The sequence below is a fragment of the Canis aureus genome, chromosome 8 (genome assembly GCF_053574225.1).
Source record: "Canis aureus isolate CA01 chromosome 8, VMU_Caureus_v.1.0, whole genome shotgun sequence".
NCBI lineage: Eukaryota > Metazoa > Chordata > Mammalia > Carnivora > Canidae > Canis > Canis aureus.
The window spans coordinates 5,801,952-5,819,253 of record NC_135618.1 but is presented as its reverse complement, the minus strand read 5'-3'; the positions used below and the strand labels follow the sequence as shown (position 1 = coordinate 5,819,253).

General features: G+C 38.5%; 1 protein-coding gene across 1 annotated transcript in view; it reads left to right on the top strand.

The window, feature by feature from the left end:
* The window catches only part of ERICH3 (glutamate rich 3), a 97,197-nt gene that overhangs the window by 59,247 nt on the left and 20,648 nt on the right, over positions 1-17,302 (top strand). Inside the window, exons 9-11 of the mRNA XM_077904972.1 lie at positions 2,367-2,553; positions 6,577-6,875; positions 11,704-11,940. Coding sequence (XP_077761098.1) covers positions 2,367-2,553; positions 6,577-6,875; positions 11,704-11,940 — 723 coding nt within the window. The remainder of the gene's footprint in view (positions 1-2,366; positions 2,554-6,576; positions 6,876-11,703; positions 11,941-17,302) is intronic.

The window sequence follows — 17,302 nt, the reverse complement described above, 5'->3', positions numbered from 1 at the left end:
CAAGATTGCCTCAGATTCCCTCTGTTTGTATAAAAAGTTCAGTAATTTTTGATGAGTAACTGCTGCTCAGTTTGTTTTAAGTCTTTGGTCCATTTTTAGAGACGAAATTTTAAGGGGAGAGGATTTGGTGACCTCACTCCAGAAATCTGGCATATTATTTTTATCTCTCCTGCTAAATGACAACTTCTTGAAGCAGGAGACCGTATTTGTTTTTTTTTTTTTTTTTTTTCAGTGTTTTAGTTCCTCTTTAGTGCCTAAAACAGTGTGAGCCACTGCCAGTCAACAATGAATAACTATGTTTTGCAAATAGCATAGAATGCCTTCTAACATTGTACATTATGTAATCTTTAAGGCTAGCCACTCTGTGAAGTGGCTAGACCAGATCGCTTCCTCAACCTCAACCTAATTCCTTCACCCACTTCCACGGCCATCCTCATTTTATAGATGAGAATTCTGAAATGCAGTAGTTCAATGACCTACCAATGACACTCAACTTATAAGTGAAGAACTAGGACAGGGACCCAAGTCTTCTAACTTCCGGTCTGTATTCTTTCCATTATTCCATGCACACACCATTAAATCAGGGTTGGAAAATGTCACTAAATTTTAAAACATAAAATTAAAAAAGAAATAACAAGGGGTTAAAAGCAGAGGCTGTTAATTCTTGTTCAGGAAATCTAAAAGAAAGAGAAAAAAGTGGAATAATGGTGGCTGTGCTCTCTAGCCATATGGGTACACGATGGAAGGGCAGTCACACCTAGAAGCTCACCTCCTGTGCAGGTTTTCAGCGTTTCCCTGTCTGTCCCCTCTTCCCAGGCCAGGACCTTGGATAGTTATAGGGTGTGATGTTGCAGCAGAATAGATCCTATGACATAAATGTCCTGTTCAAGTTTCTGAAAAGAAAGCAAACTCCTAAGTCAATACTTAGGAGTCCATATATCATTAAGGCAAGCAGATTTTTAAATCTGTTGTATCTTAGTTTCCCCAGATGCTAACTTTTCAATTTTCTCTTCCCTTGTATGCTTGATTTTATGTCACAAATACTAAGGTATAAATGACGGAATTGTGTAATTCTGTTCTTTAGTATAAGTTGCAACTGAGTTAGATAGTTTTTAAGGGCAGATTCTAGGTGACTATGAAACAGGTTAAAATAATAATTTCTTAATTATTTATTGGGGGCTTCCTATGCCATTGTCCTGGGGAAACAAAGATAAGTAAAACAGTTCCAGTTCTCACGGATTTCACAAATATGCAAGGCAGCAGGCATCTGTAACAGGGTTCTCAAAATGTGCTCCCTGGACCAGAAGCTCAAGCATCACCTGGCAACTTAATAGAAATGCAAATTCTTGGGCCCTACTGAATTAGAAACTCTGGAGTGAAGCCCAGCAATTTGTGTTGGCCTTTCAGGGAATCCTGACACAAACTGAAGTTTGAGAGGCACTGGTATAGCCATATTTTTAAACTGTGGTAATAACAGCAACCACAAGAAAGGTGTACATAGCAGAGAGATGAAATTATCCACTCCATCATCAGTGAAAACGAAGAGTCCAGGGAGATGTCTTTTGTAGGAAGTAACATTACAAGTGTCACGAAAAGCAGGTTTCTGAGTTGTTCTGTAGAATAGGGTTTCCTTAGATCTAGAATTTGGGATCTCTAGGGTAAGACCTTTTCAAAGAGCATTATAAAGACCTGGAATGATTATAACTTATGAATTATAAATAGTGGTTCTTAATTTATTGGTGGGACTTTTAGGTGGCTGGGGGAACCAAAAGAGGAACCAAATCCAGGCAGATTTGAGAATGGATTTGAGATGGGATAGTTCTTCCTCACCCATATATGTGTTAGGCTGTTTGAAGTCATAGCAAAAAATACAAATTTATTTTAAAGCATTCCTGAGCTCACAGTAGGCTTTTGTCATATAATTTATCAGTACATGAATAGTAAGATAGACCCTAGAGAGAGATTTGGACTACAACACAAACTCTCCTACTTATTGTATGATCTTGGGTAAATTACTGAGTTCCCCTACACTTTAATTTCTGCATATAGAAACTAGTGATGATAATAGTCTCACTTCGTGTGGTTGTTAAGAAATAACACACCCAAGATTGTAGGGCATAATGGCTGGCCACAGTAAGAGCTCATATAATATTATTATTTTATTTCAAATCAGAATTTTAAAATGCTTTGGAATGTTTATTATAAACAAAAGTATTAGTGTGTGTTTTATGATTAAAATTGTCCTCAAGTTAAAAAGCTGATCTAGAGCATAGTATTATACTTAATCTAATAGAAAAAATATGATTTTGAACCTATTAGTCCAAAGTGATTCGCTTTCACTGATATATTTACTTTTCTAATTCCAGAGACCTTTCAGTTTATTTCCAAAAGGCACCATGGTTTCCCCTTCAGTCTCACCTTTTTCCTGAATGGGATGCAAGTGAACAGGTTAAGCTCCTGCTGTGAATATAAGCATCGAAAAGGTTCCAGACTTGGAGGCAAACGAGGCTACTTTGGGTTTGTGTGCGTGGAAAGATCATCTCCTTGCTACAAGTATGGAAACAAATGTCCTTTGGTAGAGGGCAACTTTTGCTATGTTTTTCTTTTTCTGCTTCTACTGATGCATGTCTCAGCACAGTTTGTTAACAGAGCTATCAGTGTAGATGAGCCTGAAATGTCTACGGAAAAGGTTACTTCTTATAACCCAGTGTGTTGTGTTTGATATTATTAGATATAAATTCGATTTCCAGATATAGGATATAATGGGGATAAAAGCTAGTGCTATGCCAAATTCTGCTTCCTTCTCTCCCCCTTTCCTCATACTCCTTTCAGTTCTGTTTCTGAAGTAAAGGAGAGGGGGTGTTTTAGTCTCATTCTTTTTAGGAACTGGTTTGGGGAGTCCCAAAGCATGTGCCAAGCATCTGCCTTATATGGTTGTGCATTGCAGGTCATGTTTGCACTACGATGTGGCCCAGTTATCATTCTCATGCCCCTAGTTTTAATCTCAGGCATAATGAAATGCATGATAAAGGGTCAATTTTGAGTGTTATTTATCAGCTTTCATACTGGCCATTCTGTTTGAAATTAGGACACTTGCTTGCAAGCTTTCTTTAATTTTTTTTTCCTGAAAGTACTCACGGAGAATTGATAAATGCCTAAGCTAGAAAATAGGAGTCAACCAACCAAAGTTCCTGCCTTCGTGGAGCCCATTCTAATGGGGGAAAGGAAAATAACAAGTAAACCAATTAATACGTGTCAGATGGATGTGTTGGGATCAACTGGAAGTTCTCCGCTGATGCTTTCTGTATTTTCAGTCAAAAAAGAATTTATCAGCTGAAGTTAAGGCTTACGGAAGAAGGGATTGGAGGTTTTAGGGGAGAGAAAAGGTGTGAAAGAGTCATCCAGCAAGTGAATGGACAGTGAATGAATGGTCTAGAATATAGGAGGAGTGCCCAGGTGTACTTAGGACCCACCAGAGGCTGCTTTCCTGTTCTAACTCAAATATGCTTTCTCCATATTTGTGGGCAAGTAATTTTAGACATTTCTGTTTGACTCCCAAGAAAGCTAATGCGCCTATATACAGTCACGCATGCACAAACACATTGCATTCTTTGAGTTGCTCTATAAATCCACACTGTAAATGTTTGGTTGTAAACACTTTCTGTGGAGATTTAGTAATCAGTAGTAAAATCTAATTGATGACATCTCCTTTCCTATTTAACACTTATTAATCTATGTACAGTTTTCTTTATCTGATTTCACTCGATTCCCTCTGGCTTCTTTATTTGATCTTTTCAAATAACAATAACAAAGCAGTTGTCATATTAAAGAATAAAGCCTGTTAGGCCTGTTATTCTTTTTCAAAGATTTTATTTATATAATATAAATATAAAGTAAATATTTATAAAATATAATATAATTCACTTATAATATTATATAACCGTTTTAGAGGGGGTCACATCCACAATAATACATTTAATTATTTTAAGGGGTGCCCATTAATGCCCTGATCTGTTAAAAAAGCAATCAATTAATTCACAAAATACTGGCTCTGGAACTTTCGTTATGAGGAGGGAATTATTTAAAATAGCAAGCGGGAGTTCTAGTCTTAAAAATTATTAGGAACTACCTGTTTAAGGTCTTTGGAAGACAAGAAAGACTCAACAGTGGTCACTTCTAAGTATGGAGGGTCCCCGGTTGTACCCATCCCTCAGTCGTGGAAACTGAAGAGACAAGGTAGTTATTTTTCAGTTGGAAGGAGAAAGAGTTGCCTCACCAAGTAGAACACAGACTGCGTTAAGCCTTAGCAATCAGAATCAACACCTCAAATTATACTCAGAAGTCAAATAGGTAGTCAGTGACGAGGAGAGCACAGATGTTGCTCACTTTGTTCGTCCAATTCCCTTAAGCAGATGGGCCATAAAAAGTCTGTGCATGCAGTAGGGAGGCATCAAAGCCTCTCCACAGTCACAACATAAACTCAAAGTAACAGCATATCAGAAGCCCCAGATCGTTGGATTTGGTGTTGCCATTGATAAGCTAAGAGCAGCTTGAATAGAAGGCAATACCAGTAATCATATTCTGTGAAGATTCATGACACCTTTATTCCAAGGAAAGCAGTGTGCTAAGTACATCATCATTACAGGCAAGAAACATTTATCATTCTTAATATGGGGGAGGTAAGTGTATTCTTATTATCTCATTTTTTACAGCCTGATAGTTACGTTGAGTGCAAATCCTTTTAGCTTTATTTTATGGGGACATACTGAAAAGATAAGTGATATAACTAAGTTCTCATAAGCTGGGAGAATTGATTCCTATGCTATTTCTAGACTGAGGATGGCTGAAATTCACTGAAATCTATAGTTTGAAAAATTGCCATTGAATCTGATTCACGCTGAGGCGGTTTTCAAACTTTACATATTATTTCTCTTCTTCCTGGACTGACATGTCTTGACTGCATTTGGATCCGTCTTCACCTGTGTGCTCTATTGATTCAATTTCCCACTAAGTCCTGTGACCTGTAGGGAAGGGACACAGGTAGTTCTAGAAGAGGAGGCTGGTGGACGCTGACAACTGCCAGGCACCTTTCTCAGGTCGAGTGTTGTCTCTAAGCGTTGGTGCAAACTGCTCCATATTGTGTTAGTTTCTGGTGAAGAGTGTGAGCACTTTCCCTGTCACGTCTGTCTGTGGGGGTGTCCGTCTAGGAGGGCTACACCTGTCATCTAACAATATCTTTGTACCTCATTGTGAGGTGATGGAGTCTAGCATTCCTGAGCCAGGATCCAGCTCCCTCCCTGACCTGCCTGGTGAACTTGGGCGAGTCATGGAGGCCTGTCAGCCTCAGTTTCTTCATTTGTCAAGCTGTGATGATAGCTCTTAATTTCTCGTCCTGGGTAGGGTAATGAATCCTGTAAGATAATGTATATAGAGTAGCCAGCGAAGAGCTTGGCACAGAGGGAATGCTCAATAATCTTACTATTATCATAATCATATTTTTACTAATGTCTGTATTATCATAATTGGAACTCTTATTTCAATATTCAGAGATAGGGAAAAAAAGCTATAGAAGAATTTATTCATGTTATTTTTGTTCCAACTGATTTTTAAAATATTTTTTCACGTCTTGATACATTTGGATCATCTGCTTGTTTCACCAGATTTGACTTTGAATGACTTTATGACCTCTACAAATTATTGCCATCTCCAAAGAACAAAAGCTTATTGCCAGGAAAAGTCACCAGAAGATTGTTGTACAGGCTTCAAAAGGCCATTCTAAAAACAATGATGACAGTTCTATTAAAATACGCGTGCAGGTTCCCGAGGTGTTTATTTAAAGGGCACAACAACATTTGACTGTATATGTTTCTTAAAAAATCAATCATGTTTATTTAGAGTCAACCTTGTATATAAGTCTTCTGTTGTTGTGTTGTTGGAATAACAAATTATCAAAGACTCAGTGGCATCTCTCGTCTTCTGATTATTTTGATCTCGGCTTCCCTGTTTATATACCTGAATGTTCTTTTATCACATAATTCTCATTTAAGGGCTTGAATGATATGTTTATTGGAATCTGTAATAAGGCCAAAAACATGCTTTGAAGGTGCAAGTTTTAGTTTGAGACAACCGTTCTTAGTTGTTGTTTTCTTATTTATTATTGTGGGTAAAATTGTTTTTTTTTTTTTAATTATTTTTTTATTTATTTATGATAGTCATACAGAGAGAGAGAGAGAGAGAGAGAGGGGCAGAGGCAGAGACAGAGGGAGAAGCAGGCTCCATGCACCGGGAGCCCGACGTGGGATTTGATCCTGGGTCTCCAGGATCGCGCCCTGGGCCAAAGGCAGGCGCCAAACCGCTGCGCCACCCAGGGATCCCTAAAATTGTTAATAATTGTGTTCATTTATAAGGTTTTGGTATGAATGAGAAAAGAGTTTTTTCTAATTAACTCTGTGTATTATAATAAAAATATTTCTTATAACGTTCCTTACTGGAATAAGAAGTAATTTAAAAAGCTTTGAGGTTCTACTGTGTTATATATAAAGGTTAACAAGCACCTTATGTTTATATTTTTCATAGGTGCATTATTGCCATGGGCCTTGACAAAAATACAACTTCACCAAAACCTAGGAAAGAAATGAGTATTGAGAAAAGAGAAGAACTGAAGAAGGGTGAGGGGAAACTGAGGAAGGAGAGAGGGTACATGATACCGAGAAGGAAAGAGGTGGAGGGGAACAAAACGGCTTCAGTCATTTTTTCAGCTCAAGAAGAAAAACCAACGATCAGAGACGTGAGAACAGCTGTAGAAGAAATGGAACTTGACGGAAAACCAGGACAAGATGTTTGGGAAGATGCCCAGGAAAATATATTTAAATACGGTAATGGATAACACGGAGTCCTTTGGTTGTTGCTGGTGTGGTTTTGCTTCGGTCTTTGAAATGCCCTTATCAACATGGGCAACATCTACTGGAAGTCACCCGGTTTGGAGCTTCAGGCAGCTCTGTCACAGGGGAGGAGTCCCTGACCGCCCTCTTCCACTATTTCGTGAGGAGGCCTGTGTCCCCTGCCTCAGAGGAGGGCAGGCCTAACTCGGAAGACGTGCAGGTGCTTGGAGGGGCAGGAGGGAAAGAGGAGTTTACGTCTGTGGGAGCCAGAAACTCTAGTTGCTTCTGCAGAAGAGACCAGCTTGATTAAATAGAATTTTTTTTTTTTTAAGTATTTGAATGTATTCACTTTGGTGAAATTGATGCTTTGGCATCAGGTAGGCACAATGTGCTTATATAGCAATGAGTATTCCACAGCTGAAAACAGTGGACGTAGTGCGGGGTCCTGGAGCCTGTCTGCCTTCCTTGTTATTCTTTTCTCCTTTCCTGTTCCCTCCCTCCCTCCCTCCCTCCCTCCCTTCCTTCCTTCCTTCCTTCCTCCCTTCCTGTCAGTCTCCGCACACATACATACTCATATATAGTGATAATAACAATAATGAAAGCCCCACGCGGGGTTCGATCCCACCACCCTGAGATCGTGACCTGAGCCAAAACCAAGAGTCAGACGCTCAATGGACTGAGCCAACCAGGTGCCCCACACACACTATTTCATTTCACCCATAACATTCACTGTGGTAGATGTTATACTCCGTGCATGATACGGGATAGGAAACTGGGGCTCAGACATCCAGATAGGAAGGCGCAGAAGTAGGATTCCCAGTGTGGGAGAGGGAAACGTTTTCCTGGGCCTGTTTAGGTTCCTTGGCTGGTCTTGTAAATGAGACTGACAAAAGAGATTAAAATGGGGGGAAAACAACCGCATTAGCATGTACATCATGTATTCACAGCAGGAGCGCTGAGTAACTCAAGGGGATGGTTAGAACTTGGGCTTATGCGGTCTCTTAACCAAAGAACAACACATTTGTAGGAAAGTGGTAAGACAAAGGAAAAGCTCTGAGCTTCCAGGGCAGCACATTCGGAGAAGGCGGGTCTCTGGTGAAACTCCCGCTGGAGGAGGGCTCATTTCAGTGAGGCTCGTTATGCTTGTTCCGATGGTGTTTTTTCTGGGCTGGTGAGTGTGTAGAGTTATCCCCTGTGGCTAACTTCTGTCCACCCTGGTAGAGAGGGCAGGGGAGACACCTTCACAAGTTCATGGCCTGCTTTCAGGAAAATAGGGGAGAGCAGAGAGCTCATCTTGTATCTTCTACTGCTCAGTTGCCTTCAGCTCGAAATAATCCTCATGCCACCGTGGTGTATTCGGGGCCGGCATACTCAGCCCCCCTCCAGTACCCAGGCTTGTCTAATTCTGAGACCCAGACTTTCCTACACTCTACAACCTCTCACTCTGTACAAGATACCCTTGATGTTGCCTGGTTGTGGGGGGTATGTCCAAAGTCAGAAAGGCGGAGCTGCCTTCCTGTCCCTCTTACAGCAAGGATACGGTGTAGGGATTAGAGAAGCTGTGGGCTGGGGTGACCTGTGAAAAAACTGGCCCCAAGAAAGGGGCATACCCCAGGTCCCTCCTCATCTCATCTTGCTGCTGCCCAAGGGTTTCCGAAATCCAAGAGAAAAATTACAGAGCTCTTATAGCACTGGACTTTATCACTGAGAGAATGGGATCCTCTTAAAAAAAGATTTCACTTGTGACCCTTTGACCCTGTTTCTCTCTCTTTGTGATCCCTTCCGGTCTTTATTACCTTAGACCAAGAATTTAAAACTATCTATGGCAATAGCAATAGCACAGAGATCAACAAATTGGATGTGTTCTTATGTGTGTTAACTTCAGGATGTGTAGCTTTACTAAAGCCACGTTTAGGAGAAGCTTTTGTATTTTTCTTTTTTTTTTTCTTGCACCAACAAAGCCAGTGCTATGAGTAGTGTACTTTATGCGTATAGTATAGCTTTTCCCAAAAGCTTTCTTCTGTGTTGGCTAGTTAATGGATTTGTCCTTAAAAAAAAAAAAGAGAGAGAGAGAGAGAAGAAGAAGAAGAAGAAACAGCAGCAGCAAGGCTTCGGCTCTCTGCAGAGCATCCATTGATGGTAAGGGCAGCAGGAAACTTGAGTGGAAGTCAGTGGGAGAGGGTTGCAGCTGGATTGATGTTGACCCCGTGTCGACTCACTTCCTCGTTAATGGGGATGGTAAACAACAAGCTAATTAAATTCTCTGGAAGGAGGAAGATGAGATGGGAGAAACAGAAGAAATTATGAAAAGGAATCCAGAAAGCAGGCTGCCAATTCATTCATTTTGAGAACACGAGTAGGGAACACAAAGGAGGTGGCTCTGAGCTCTCATGCTAATTGAGCGCCCGTGGTTAACGGAGGGATGACACTTAGATGTGATGACAGTGGTGGGTAGAGCACAGCCAGGGCAGCCTTGAATCTCATACGTGGAGAGAAAACACAGAAGCTCCTGCACAATGGGATGTGGGAACTAACTGTTCTTATGGTTCACTACATGTTCCTTCAATTTTATGCTCTGCTTCGAGAACATAACTGTAATCGTGTCCTCATTGCGGACACTTGTACTTCTCCACTTTTAATCAGGTACCTCCATTAGAGTGTATTTCTCCTGGTCGATGGCCAACTCCTTCCACCTCCGATTTACTACTAATCCCTAATAATTCTTAGACACATACCATCCACGACACGGTACTAAGCGTGCTCCAGGGATTATTGTGTTCATACTCACCGCTGCTTTGTGAGGCAGGAACTACTGTGTCACGGATGAAGAAACTGAACTATAAAGACATCGAGCAAATTGTCTAAGGTCACAGAGCTAACAAATGTTTTCCCTTGGACTTGGAAACGTGATGGGCTGCCTCTAAAACCCTCATATGTCACCACTATGTGACACTATTGATGGAATTATAGCAATTCCCTCATGTTCTGTTTGGCACCTGCTTATCCTGTGACCAGTAGCAAATATCTGTAAAGTGATAGATGCATGTGTTTATGGGTGTGTGTGTGTGGGGGGGGGGGTGGGCTATGCACGTGTGTTCTGTGGCTAACCTAAACTCTTCCTTTTAGGAAGTCTTCCACAATCTCCAAGTGACTTTCTGCCTTTCTTTTTATTCCATCCCACTCACTTGACACTATTTCACATAATTCATCATGAGTCCTATATAAAAATCTATAGCAATCAAGCCCAATAGTGATGAAACTAGCATTACTGAGGATCATGTATTAAAACTATGATAAGCACAGTATCTCTTGTGTACTTGCATCTTATTTCCTCCACAAAAAATTGGAGATTCCTTGATGGCAAGGCTTGTGTTATTGAAGAGTCTCTTATCTTGCAATTTTACCCCCTTCCACATTAAAGATTCTCAAAAAGGGCATTGATTGACAGCTGACTGGGCCAAGTGAGGAACTATCCTATTTTTGACATGAACTATTTGGATCGAAATATTTGCTTTTATTAGTATTTCCTTTTTGTTTCATACAACACAAACCAAACTTTTTCATCTTCTTTCTTATCTGTGATTTTGTTTTGCAGATAGTAATTCACATTTCATGTTCCCCATATTAAATCTCTTTAACGAAAACCTTCTTGTGATGAATTCTTTGTTTGCCTTTCTTCGTTACAGTTTCTGATTTCACTTTCCCCCTTACATCTCCCTCATACAATCTCTGAATTAACAGAGCTTTCTTCATATGCACAGGGCATGCATTTCTAAATTAAGTTTCTTTCATTGCAGCTGGATGGATAGCTCTCAAGTAATTACCTGAGAGGCCCCCACCACTGGAAAGGAAGCCAGAATATCTAATAACTAAAACACACAAAATTGGAAAAGTCTTATTTTCCCTGTAATTTTTTATTTTAAAGATAATTGTTTATTTGCTTAATTGGTTCTGCATGAAATCCTTTTGCTCTCTATCCTTGGCATGTTGTCATTTCAAGATTTTTAGGTTTTGGTGGAGGAAAAGGGGAACAATTAAATATGAAAGGTGAAAAATTATAACCACAAGGGACAGCTGGAGTTTATCTGATGTGACAATTTCCTTTTTCTGCTACAGATTTGTTGCACCTCTGTAGGGAATGCAGCAAATTAGTGGCTGTGACAGGAATGTTCTATTTTTTAAGAATATTTTATCCTTGGAACATAATTATTTCATTGACTGTTGGGATGAATAATGCATATGATTTGGCTTTTGGTCTAGGTATAGAATTCCTCATAATGCCTTTTCTTGATGTCCATTTGGTTCTCAAAGAATGTGCTATTCACAGTGTTACTTCTCAGGGCCTTTGGACTTGATTAATTGAATTTTTCCACTTCACTATTCATTAACTTGATATCCAAATATTTTGAACATTCTTCATATGAAATATGACCTCACTGGGTCTCCAAATTAACTTTCATTATTATAATCCTGTTCTCTTCATTTTTAATTTATTTCTAATTTATTGTTTTCTATCAAGTTCTTCTCTTGTCCATTTTGGTTATTGTAGATGATGATGTCCATTCGTAAGTGAACTTTCATTAGGTTTAGGGCTTGCCATTTGGAGCTTTATTTCTTTTTTTTTTTCTCTTGTGTATGTAACTGATTGCAATCTTTGATCATTTGCTGTTAGTTTTCCATGTTCACTAATTGTGTGAAAAAGAAGCGAAGAAAGGCCCAGAGAAGAGAGGGTAGTGGAGTCAAAGTTCTCATTCAAGTAAAATGGGTTAAGTATCAGGGATTCTATTTTCCTTTTCATAGGCGTGATTTTTTTTTCTTTCAGAATATGAAGAAGATTTTGAAGTAGATGAGGAGAAACTAGATGAGAAAGCTAATGAAGAAGGACAGGCTGATGATCAAATGAATGGGATCTCAAAGTCACCCTCAGACGATGAAAAAGATCATTTAGACCCAGAAAAGGAGAGTGACACCTCATTGCAGAAGGCAGCAGATGCCGATGACAATGTGAAAGATGAAGGTGACGGATGCTCTGACAATGACCTGGAGGAAGATAAACAAGGCAGGTTGTTTCTCTTATCATGTGACGTGGGCTGTTCAGCCAGCCAGCGTGCTCACTACTTTTCTTTTCTTTATATTTAATGAGATGATCTTCTTTAAAGGGAATGTTTAGAGACTCGTTCTCTAACCAGAGGATGCTGATCAGTCTTCCAAAGATACCCAATTTAGAGAGTCAGTCCTTAGTCCTCTCTTTCCTTAGTTTGCTGGGATTTTTTTTTTTCAACAAGGATCAGGTAGAGCTTGTAGTGACATGTCTTCTGTTTATTTAGAAAGTTACTTCCTTTTTGTTAAATCCCAAATCATCCCCTCTTACATGCACACACACACACACACACACATGCGTGTGCAACATTTTGGAAAAACGAAAACTAGCTCCCATTCTGCTAAAAGGAAAGTTGAAGATTCTTGCCCTAAGATCACTTTGAATACAGAATATTGGCGTCTTAGTTTCATGGGTGGATTCTCTCTCTTGGCAAAGGAGGCCCTTCACAGTCTTCGAGCCTAAGAGGACTCTGAATGTTCATGGGAAAAATACAGAAAAGTTTTCAGGTAGAGAAAGAAACCCTTATCATCTGAGGCATATCTCAGATATTTTAAGACTTTGTTAAAGACCTTAGTTTCCTGAAATAATGTTCAGTCAAAGGAACCAATTTCTTCCTTTGTCCCACAAAAGGGTTTGGCCAAGGCTATGTGATTCTTCATTAAACAGAGATTGTGCCTGGTATATTGAGGGCATTTACTAGTTATAACAATAATCCTGTCATATTTAAGTATATGTATGTCCTTGTAGTTTGATTTGGGCTAGAGAAGGAAGCTATATTATGATGACTTTTTGAATTGCTATCCATTTCTTCCAGTCTTTCCACCTATCAACATTTTTTCTCTATAAAATTTCAAAATTTAGAATTCAAGGAGGTATATTGGGATAATATAAAATAAGAGTAAATTCAGTAACCAAATAATCACAAGAGGAAATATTTAGTTCCAATCTTCAAGAAAGAATTTAAAGCAAAACTATTCTAAAATTGCATGCACACACATACAAGGCAATAAAATATAGAAATTAGAGTAAAAGAGGAAATAATTTGACTAGGGACCATCACTAAGCTTGAACTAAAAATTTAATCCTGAGTTTCCTGACAGGCAGAGCAAAGAGTGAAGCACAATGTGAAAATTTAGAGTGATGCTTGCTATTAGTAAACTTGAAAATAAGATTTGCTGTCACTTTTATTATAGTTGGGAGATCTACTCAAGATTGATGACTAGGCATTGAAATATTTTTTATAAAGTCTTAAACTAGGCCCTTTCTGTAATTTCTCTTAAAACTTACATTTTATATTTCCAGGCATGCCTAATATATAAGCTTTTGTTCTCAATTTGAATGTGAATATTGAATTGAAGTTGATATTCCTATATGACATAGAGAAAGTTAAAGAATTCTATGGAAAAGTGACACCACATGAATCAAATTATAAAGAAATTATATGAGTGACTTGAGCCTGGAAAAGAATAGAACATGTGTTTGCATGTAAATAGAACTGGCTCAAAACACAGGGAACTCAATTTTTCATTTCTTTAATGAAAGAAATGGTGGGGAATTAACAAGTGTTGATTTCATGAAGATTCAGTAGTACATTCTTTTACTATTTGGTCATCTGGGATTAGTTTTGTGCTGCATAATCATCGTGTTTTTGGGGGATTAGATGGATTTTTTTCTAAAACAGAATAATTTTTTATGTTCAAACAGAAAGGGATGTAGTCAGTACTTGGATCATCCTTGGAGGGAAAGCTTTAATCACTTAGACCTATAATTATTGACTAGCCAACAGAGATAGGTAAGCTTTAACACTGAAAACTGCTTGCATATAAATAATTGGAATCCTATGTTTGGAAAGGCATCCAAAGGGTATTGCTTATTAAGACTCTGTACTAAGCACTGTGCTAAATATTTACATGAATTATCTGATTTCTCTCACACAATCTTAAAAAGCAAGTGCTTTTTCCTTTTATCTCCATTTTACAAATGAATAAACTTGGATATGGTGGGATTAAGTAACGCATGCAGCCAGAAAGCAGAGGAGCCAAGACATAAACATCACCCAGCGTCAGAGCCTGGATTTTGGAGAAACACTAGAACATTTTTCCAAATGAGAAGATACCTATTTACCTAAAAGTAAAACAAATTCCCCCACTAAAAGGATTCTGCTTCCTTAAGACTATACATTTTAGAGGCACTTATCTTCAGCCTCCTCATCTTCTTGTCTGGCCTCTGCTTTTTGTTTTGTTTTTGAGCAGCGGAGATTAAAATGGACATTTTCTCCTTTACTGATATTGACCCTTCTCCTCCCCGGATGGACCTCCCTGTCCTCTCTGGGGCCTTTAGCTCCATTCCAGCTGAGGCCCTTCCTCTTCCAAGACTCTCCTACCTTGGCAGTTTTCACTGGGCTCTTTATTTAAAGAAACTCTTATCATTCAGTAATTCATTATTCTCTTAGAGTTTTATATGTTAAACTTTACCCCTCAAATTAATCACACAAGTTAATAGCATGCAATTGTTACGCTATGAAAGCTAAGACTGTATGTTGTATTTGTTATTCCTCACAGAGGTGATTTCCTAAAAGATATTTTGTAAATATTATGCAATTACTTGATTTTTTTTTTAACACCAAGGATACAAAGGTGCTTTTGTTAGTCATGATATCTAGTTACATTTACAGTATATGCTTTTGGAATTTTATTGGAAAATATTGTACACAGTTACCTGCATTATTAGGCACAGGATACATAATATTTTTGAAGAGATATGTAATGAAAGCTACCAGAACATATAAAATCGAGCCCACAAGTGGGAAATTTTAGAGCCAAAAGTTAAATTTGCCAACTTTCATTTTGTTGTTTCAATAATGATATTATTAAGCTATCCTTTTTAAGAGCTCTTTTGCATTTTTGGTATTTACATTAAAAACTTTGCCATTATTTTGAGATAAAATCTCATTGCATATTACTGTTTCTTTCCTCTACCTCCCAGCTCTTTTATTTCCCATCCTTTGATTTTGATAACCTGGCTCTGTGTTATTCAGAAACATTCCTTTTAGCATGTGGAGTATCTGAATTAGAGATTTCACCCAGCAAACAAAGTAGCATGTATTAAAAATGATAATGACACAATAGATTCCTTGGAACACTCTATTACAAAGCCAGACTGCATTTCATCTTCAAAAGTGTAAGAGGCATATTGTGACCACTGAATCTGAGACACCAGTTCATCCTTTTTATTGACATGATTAAGAATCTTGCTGTTAGTATTTGGATGTGTTTCATTTGAACCTGCCTGCACCTGTTCCCAGAGGGCAAACAATTGCCCAGGCTGTCACTCTGGTGACAAGTCGGCCCCATTTAAACTGCCAGCTAACAATTGCGTGGGCCCGCCTTGATGAATGCTCTGTGCTGAGCAGCCCATGAGTGATGAGTGCTTGAGACCAAGAACCACTAGGAGAGCATCCAGGTTTAGGGATGATGCGTGAGACTTTCCATCGTTTAAAAAGAATGACAGCTTCCTTTTCTCTGCATTTGTGTTGGCAACCCCAGGCGCTAATTCACCAGTTGAAAATATATTGTCATAGATGAATGTTAGAAGGTTGAGGGGGAAAAAATGTCATGTCGCTGAGAATATACTTTTATACTTTTATGGACAGTTTGGGTGATAATGCTTATGAGTAAGAGATAAAGAATCAATAGCTTCTTATGAGAAAGAGTTGAGAGAGAATCTCTTCCCAGAATTGCAAAGAATAGAATAGAAGAATGAAAGCAAATGCTTTTTCAAGGAAGAAAGATAATATTTCATTTGTGCTATTTTCCAGTCTGTTGAAGGAATAGGCCTTAAGACTTAAAATTCCAGAGTCACAAAAAATACTCTATTTACTTGACTTATTGACTTCAAGAATCTCACTCTTCATTTCTTGGCCTATTGAAGAGAAGCTTGTGAAGGAAGGCTGCCCCTTCCGTCCTGAAATTATAGATGCTGTGAAGCCACACTGTGTGGACTTGAGTATAACCTGCTGCTGCTTGGACAGAGAGGATTAGGGGAAGACTGTAGACGGCCTTCAGGTCAGTCTGTATGTGTGATTTTTTTTTTCATGATTAGTCATACTAATTTTTCTGAATGGTAAGGATTCCTCAATCCATATTCACATTTTGATTGTCGAAGTAGGAAGTCATGGCTTTCAGGTGAATATTTAAATACAGGATCATCTTTCAGTCCAAATAAAATACCTTCCTATGAGGTATTTCTGTACAGTTTTGAATCTGCCTTGTACACAACAAAGGCATTATTGAGACACCCAATAAAATCTTTATTAAGGTTTTTTTGAAAGATTTTATTTATTTATTTGACAGAGAGAGAGAGAGAGAGAGAGCACAAGCAGGGGTTGCTGCAGACGCAAGGGGAGAAGCAGGCTCTGCACTGAGCAGAGAGCCCAATGTGGGGCTCGATCTCAGGACCCCGGAATCATGACCTGAGCTGAAGGCAAATGCTTAACCCATTGAGCAACCCAGGCACCCCTAAAATCTTAATCTTAAAGGATAAATGTAAAAGGACTTAGGCAGCACAGTATGACACAGAATTTGGTTATATTCCCGGAATTTTAAGTATTCATTTTAATGTTTAAAAAAGTGTAATTAAAGGTACATATGGAGGAATTTTTAAGCTTTTCTCAGTTTTTTTCATTTCTTCCCGCTAGAGCTGCATTTACCTGTACATGTTTATTCTTACAAAAAGATATGTGTATTAGTCTCATTGATGAATTGAGTCATGAATTATCAGTGTGAGGACATATGCTCCCCCTTAAGGCAAATAACTAGTTACTGTTTATAGCTGGAATTTAATGATTTCTACTTCTATTTTCATTAAGCATACATTGATTATATAATATTTATGAGTATGAAGTACTTGTCTAATTAGGCATCATTAGACAATATATGAAATATTGTTAGAAAATTTATTAGACATACATGAAAATATTGACTAAGCCACTGTATCTAATATAAAGTATAAACAGATTTTGATGAGTTCGTGAGTATAATCAAGATAGAACTGTTAATATGAATAACAGTAGGATGTGTGAATTCATGTGTCATGGCCAATTCGAAGACAATAGGAGCAGCATCTGCACAGATTTTGCTGTGAACCCTGAGACTAAAGAATGGGAGAGAGAAGCAGTTTGTGTTAGAGTTCAGAAGAGTATTGGATCCACTGGGTTGGGATGAGTGGTAGTTATTGGGGTGAAAGCTAGTCATGTTTCACTGAATTTACATACTTGTACTGAGTGTGTGAACTTAAAGTGTCCACGAGGCTTCAAGGTCAT